The sequence below is a fragment of the Dipteris shenzhenensis genome, chromosome 29 (genome assembly GCF_047967505.1).
Source record: "Dipteris shenzhenensis isolate YYH24624 ecotype China chromosome 29, Dip_SZ_1.0, whole genome shotgun sequence".
NCBI classification, from domain to species: Eukaryota; Viridiplantae; Streptophyta; class Polypodiopsida; order Gleicheniales; family Dipteridaceae; genus Dipteris; species Dipteris shenzhenensis.
The window spans coordinates 13884583-13891498 of record NC_141624.1 but is presented as its reverse complement, the minus strand read 5'-3'; the positions used below and the strand labels follow the sequence as shown (position 1 = coordinate 13891498).

General features: G+C 42.8%; 1 protein-coding gene across 2 annotated transcripts; it reads left to right on the top strand.

Annotated features, from left to right (window-relative positions):
• Positions 1–4805: 4805 nt before the first annotated feature.
• Positions 4806–6523, top strand: LOC147882459 (glutamate receptor 3.6-like). Of its 2 annotated transcripts, XM_087401074.1 has the most exons (3): positions 4828–5277; positions 5389–5813; positions 5927–6523. In XM_087401074.1, exons 2-3 carry the CDS (start codon positions 5427–5429, stop codon positions 6293–6295), a joined length of 756 nt encoding a protein of 251 aa, XP_087257200.1. In that variant the 5' UTR covers positions 4828–5277; positions 5389–5426; the 3' UTR covers positions 6296–6523. The 2 variants fall into 2 exon arrangements, with proteins under 2 accessions (XP_087257202.1, XP_087257200.1); XM_087401076.1 differs by having other exon boundaries at positions 4806–5813.
• The last annotated feature ends 393 nt before the right edge of the window (positions 6524–6916 follow it).

The window sequence follows — 6916 nt, the reverse complement described above, 5'->3', positions numbered from 1 at the left end:
TGAGATGGAGCATGCAATTTTTAAACATGAGAAAGAGGCACATGGTTTTTAATGATAAAGACAAGGTATACTACAATATCAAAGGACCTAAAGAGCGTGCCCATGTGCCAGGATCTATCACTTCAAATGTGGATGATTTCAATGTACTCAATTATAGAAGTGACATCTTATCTGGAGTGGATGAGTTCATTGGTTCCGAGAAACAAAATGATTTTAGAAGCGAAGCCTTATCTGGGGTGGATGAATTCTTGCACAGTGAGAAGGGCAAAGGTTTCAATAGCGATGTCTTGTCAAGTGTGGATGAGTTCATGCATATTAACAAACTTGGTGTCAATCAAGCTTGTGGATTTGTGAAAGCCATGCAAGATGTCCCAATGAGTGATGTTCTCTCAGGAGTGGAAGAGTTTCAAGGTTCTCAATACTCTCGTAGAATATTGAATTCATTGAATGGTCCTAAGAGTATGTTAAAAACGAGGATGAGATCAACAAAGGATTATTCAATATTTAACTTTGATTGTGATATGGCCAAGGATGCAACGACCAATCATGGATGCTTGGTTACAAACAAATGTGAGGAGAAGAAGTACATAAATACAGATAACAATGTGCACGAGGAACGAAAACGGTCATACATATGCATGAAGAGAAAGCGAATCCAGGCAGATCCACAAAAGCAACCAAAGAGGAAGAGAGTAATGAAGGAGGAGAACATGTTAAATGCATTGGGATATCTATGTTGCAAGCGAAGATGTATGCGCTTCATTGATCTTGTAGACTGGTCGTAAGGAAAGTACAGTATGTGAGAGGCTCGAAAGAATGTATGATTGGAAGAGCTTCATTCTACCTTTCGTACAAACGGGTGGTGATGCATTGATAGGTCATACCAATCCACACTACTTTCGTTCTTTTTTAAAAGATGAAAAACTCGTAATGCAATGGCAACAGTATTCTCATGATACAAAATGGGAACCTGAAGAACCTTACAGTCTCTTAACTTCAATTCCCAGCAAGGAAAGGTATCCAACATGGGCTCCTATACAAGAATTCAATGAGAGGTCTAACTGTGAAATAGAAGGATTAAAAGCATCTATTACATACAAAGAGGAAATGCTCCGGAGATATCCTAATTCGAAGCCTACTTGGAGAGAACACACTACCACTATAATTAAGAAGACATGAAATTTAATAAAGGACCTTGAGAGAATGCGAGGCTCAAAGGATGTCAAGGAAGAATGCAATATGTTTTGGCCAAATGTTCATAACGATTTGCGCCCAGCTCCAGTCTTTGAAAATGAATTTGTATCATTACTCCCACGTCCATATTGTGGACCGAAGAAGGGAGAGTTTATGCCACAAGTAGATATAGAGGTCGATTGTTTTGTTGTGGTTCGGCCATCGGATGATGAATATGAGAATGTGAAGTTTTGGGTTGCAAAAGTAGTTGATGTGCAAAGAGATGACCAAGGGAGAGCTACAACATTTATAGCGGTATGGTATGAGCCAAAGGGCAGGAAGGAGAATATGGATAACAACACATTGTATACTAATTGTATAATGAAGGAGTGGGTCCCAAATGATGAAGCGGAGACAATCATATTGTCTTGGCATTCAAGGGCAAAGAAATCAAAGAAGTGCATGGGATATGAGGTAGAAGGAAAAATAAAAATACCACTTCAAAGTATTTTGCATATACACGAATTTTTAAGGATGCTCGCCATGGAGAAAGTAGAAGGAGACAGCGCAAATGAAGAATGTCCATGATTAAAGCTTTGTATTGAAGTCCATTGAAGGCTTTTATTTGGGTACTAGGCAAGAAGCCAATTCAAGACAATTATAATCAGAGTCATCACCTCCTATGTCAAATGAGAGTCAAAATATGCACTGGATGTCACCCAAGGGTCAAGGCTTGGCAAGACAATAGGGAGTTAATGCAGATGGCACCTGGCAAGGGACTATCACATTGAGCAATAAGACAATGGGGAGTCAATGCACCCAAGGGGCAAGGCTTGGCAAGACAAGTGGGAGTTAATGCAGATGGCACCTGGCAAGGGACTGTCATTACATTGAGCAATAAGACAATGGGGAGTCAAAATATGCAGATGGCACGAATTGAGGCTCTTTAAGAGCAACAATTTAAATTGTAAACATATGTTCAATCTATATCATTTTGGATATAAATACTCTAGCTGAGAGCAACATCTCTCAATGTAATCATATAATAATAGCTATAATTGCTATTATAATTCTTTGGTTCATTACAAAACTTGGGTCTTATGGCATCATGTCTTTTTTCTATTTATTAAAAGTTTTAAAAATTTTGTGCATATTACGAGTGACAATGTTATTTTCATGAAATATTTAAGTCTCCTTTCATGGATTTATAAATTTATCACGTCAAGGAAAAATATTAAAAATAATTAAATTAACAAATAACTTAGGTATAGCTAGAATTTCTAATATAGGATTATTTCAAATTCTTGCATGTTGGTGCAAAAGTATAGATTGAAAAAACAATATTTTTATGTGAATATGATAGTGCCACAAAGTGAACTTTTGATTTGGAAAGAATATTTTCAGAAAGTAAAATTTTGATTTGGGAAGGATATTTTCACAAAGTAAACTTTTCATTTGGGAAGGATTTTTGGGCTTCATCCAAAAACAACAGAAAAAGTCCAAAATTAATGAAATAGGTGTTATATATATCTTCATGTTCATTGTCAATACACTTAGTGTATAGGTAGCTATATCGTGTGCACTCCTCTCTCTCTCCCTCTCTCACTTCCGCTATAAAAAACAGCATACCCCAATTGGTTGAAGGCAAACCACCACTCATCCTCACACCCACACTTCACTTCCTGCAACAAAACTACACCCGGCCTCTATCTCTTGATTACTGAGATACATCCCTTCTGCTTCAATTTGCTACAGGAACCTATTACATTCCAACTGAACACCATGACCTCTGAGTCTTTGGCGTCGTTTTTGATCAACTTGGGGTTAATGCGTAAGGACCTTGTAGGCATCCCATAGAAAATTGAATCTTTTTTCTAGGGACGACGACCCCCTCGCCACCTCCTTCAGGTTTGGACAATGTCTTTGGCTGAGCTTGAACTCCTCCCACCTTGGCCTTATATATCGTCTTCTCCTCCAGTGCCCTCTTTCGGAGGTTAGCCTCAGGCATGTCCTCCTCCCTAGGATTGTCGAGGGATTGCCATGCACTTCGTCACCTTTCTTATGCACCTCCTCCTCCATGCTTGAGCTGCCTTGTATCCCCACAGGGAGCTCCTCCTCTGAAGTATTCGACATACTTGGTTGAGGCGACGCCCTGTGTCCTCCATACTTACCTGTGTTCGTTCCATCATGCTCCAGTACCAGCTTGCCTCGCTTCCCGATTGTCTCCCAAGGCTTCGATCCTGTGCGGGGTATCCGATCACTCCCCATTGCATGATCCTCCCTCGTGGCAGTCTTGTTGCTCGACTTCCCATTTTATGAACCCTCTGCTTGCCTAGGTGGCACCTCCATTCCCTCCATCCCACCTTCAGCCAGCGATGTGTTTGAGACTCTGCTCGGGCAATTTCTAGCAAAATGACCCATGCACTTACACACATAACAAGCATCTAGAAAAGGGCTAAACCTAACTTGATGTGCAATGACATGGATGTCCGAGAACTGAATTTAGACAAAGTCCGACGTGTCTTGGGTCCTGTCCCAGAGGATCCAAACCCTTCTCCTTCCCCCCGGTTGCCTAGATTCAGGTGGGATTTGTAGCACCCTTCCCAGCACCGTAGCCAGATGATCGATCCTTTCCCCCAGCCATGCAGGGAGGTTTGGGAACTCAATCCAAACTGGACGGTTGTGTAGCAAGAAGTGGTCGATGTTGAACTCCGACGTCCACGGCAGGACCAACACTGGTGCCCCTGAATACATGAAGCTTCTCCCCATGAGTTCATCCTTGATCGCATTGAACACGCACTGCACCAGGAAAAATCCCTTCCCCAAAAACCTTGTATTGAAGCACCCCCCTTGGGAGGTCCGCCTCACAGGACATAAACTCCTTGAACTCCTCCAGTGAGGGGATGCGCCCTGTGAAGAACAGATAAAGCCCTCCCCTTGCCAGTTTCTCCAGCTCCCAGTTGCATGTCCTCCACATCAAGCATATAGACGGTATTGTGAGCCCTCCCCGCCTCGAACCATGCTTTGTGCTCTAGCTCTTTTGCCTGCCTGGCAAGCTCAGCATGCAAAATCCGTTTCGCCTCCTCTTCCGTGAGAGAAGAAAAAAAAATCCACTTTAGAGCTTCTTGGTAAGCACCTCAAAATAAGATGGGGGAGATGCCTGATTCGACTCTCCAATGGCCTCCTCCCCGTCCTCCGCGTCAGAGCTGCCATCCTTCGACTTCAGACTTTGCAAGAATCTATCTCATCATGTGCTCCCTCATCTATCATCTCCTCACCCGCTTGAAGCGTTAAACCAGCCTTGGTGTCCGTGTGTAGTCTCTTCACGATGGGCTCCCCCCGCTTTCCATGGAATACCTGGCGCATGTCTACCATGCAGACGCTCACTCACATGTTAGCACTTTCCTCCGAGGTCATAGATTTTTCTACTTGTCCCTCCGTGTTGTCAAGAAAAGTCATGTTACCTTTCTCAATAGTTTGATTTGATATATGAGCTACGTTTATTAATGCCAACTTCGTAAGATTTAATTGTTCTCCTCTCTCTCTCTCTCTCTTTCAAACCTCTAAGCTCAATTCTCTTAGGCCTCCCTCTCTCTTCCCCGCACAAAAGAGATAAGCCTCGACTAGTGGAAGCAAAGATTCAAAGGAATGTAGGAGCACTATGAAGTTGGCCACACCAACTTCTTGCTCTGGAAAGAATCCATCACTAGCTTTCTGTGAGAGGTAAGGTCTCGAAGTACATCCTGGTTCTGCACGCTTTGTGGAAGCACCACTAAGTTTGTTTGCCATCTTGTTCTGGAGTCTCTAGGTCACAAGAGGAGGACAGAACTCAAGATCAAGAAATTCGGCCTAATGGACAAATTGCCAGATTTTGTAAATTGGCCTTCCAAGGGTGACCACCCACTATAAAATAATCCAGCTCTCCCACAATAATATAATAAGCCTTTTATTTTTATATTTGTTTAAATGCCATGGTAGAGGAAGTGATTACTTGAATATTGTTGTAATTACTTGAGCATTTTGATTTTTATCTTCATCCGTCTTACAAGTATGTGTGTGGCTTACCTTACAGGTTTGTTGCAAAGGTACTCGTCTTCTTTAAGCGTAAGTCACTAGAGCATGAAGCGGCGAGAAATTGTGATTCTACTTTGACTGTTTGCATGAGAGATGAATGTAGATAATGAACATAATCTGAGCTTGATGCATCCTTTTCAGAGAGCTTGATAAAGAACCCACGATCAAAGATTGTTGTGATGGCTTGGATCGTTTTCGTCATCGTCCTTAGTTCCACCTACACTGCATGTTTGAGCTCAATTCTGACGGTTCAAGAGCGCTCTCCAGAAAGCTTGAACATCTCGACTCTCCAAAAGAAACAGCTCCCAATCGGCTACCAAAATGGGTCAATTGTAAAGGATTACCTTATCCAAGTATTCAACATAAATGCGGCGCAGCTAGTACCGCTAAATAAAACCGACGATTATGCCAGTACTCTATTGAAGTGGCAAAATGGAACACCAGGAGGAGTAGCGGCCGTGATCGACGAAGTCCCGTATGTCAATCTGTTCCTGGCTGGCCTGACAGCTTCAGACTGTAACTACCAAGTCACTGGCTCAAAGCTGATGAGTGGAGCCTTCGGCTTTGTATGTATCGGATACCTCAATTGCGTATCTTCGTTTTCTTAGTGCTCTGGTTCTCTTAACTGGCGACTCCGACAGATGTGTTAATGATTTTCTTCCGGGTTCCTACTCTGCAGGCATTTCGCAAGGGTTCACGTCTGTCAGCAGAAACAGCAAAGTTCTCTGAAGCCATTTTGAACCTGTCCGAGAGCGGCCGACTAGAAATCATGCAAGATGCGGCAAAGCTGGTTGATTATCAATGCGCTACACAAGTGCAAACCAGCCAATTGAATTTGAAAAACTCGCAAGCACTATTTTATTTGCTGGGGTTCGCGTTGTTTATCTGCGTCGGAATATTTTGCACGACGTTGATCAGCGAGCGGCTTCATAATCATAAAGAAGAGGCCACAAATTGGAGGGAGCCAAGCTTAGACAGATCCATGATAGCGCCCAGTACACGACGAGAGCCTCAGAGAGCCATGACACTAGAGTTCTCCTTGGGTTGACAGATTCAAGTCAATGCCTTCTGTGGTGAAAACGGTATTACCTTCTGTGTCGAACACTAAACGTGAAGTGACACGCCACCAGAGCGTGCGCCACAGGATGAACGAGAACTTATCTCCTGCCCAAGAATTTCGAAAATGGTGCTCTTTCAATGATCTGCCTTGATACCAGGCAGACAGAATCTGTAAAACCGACTCTGTTCAAGGTGTAATTTGCCCTTGCGTTTCGTGCTAGTGACTCTCGTCTCGTTACAAGATAAAAGTCGTAAGATATTTGTCTACTTGCAATGTGTGTCGTCGATTCTTTGTCCTCGATATGCCATGTGGTCCTTATACATGCGATCAAAGTGAAGTGACACTTGTCTACCTAAGACTTGCTCCGCATGAAACGGAAATTCCCAGCGGCTTGAGTTTGAATGTCTAGAGTGGAGTTCATTTCTTGTCCCATGTATTGACTAAATTTCCTTTATTTGGAGCGAGAGGATCTTGTTAAATTACATGGTGCAGCGGAACAGAAACTGAACAAAGAATAGAAAGTACATAGCAAATTGGAGATGAAAAAATTTCTTTCAATACTGATGTAGTGCAAATGATGGCTCCGTCCACCCGTGCGCTCCCACAGTG

Coding starts and splice junctions, on each gene's coding strand:
- LOC147882459 (XM_087401076.1), top strand. CDS start 5,427: ATGGCTTGGATCGTTTTCGTCATCGTCCTTAGTTCCACCTACACTGCA. Junction 5,814..5,926: donor TGAGTGGAGCCTTCGGCTTT/GTATGTATCGGA, acceptor CCTACTCTGCAG/GCATTTCGCAAGGGTTCACG.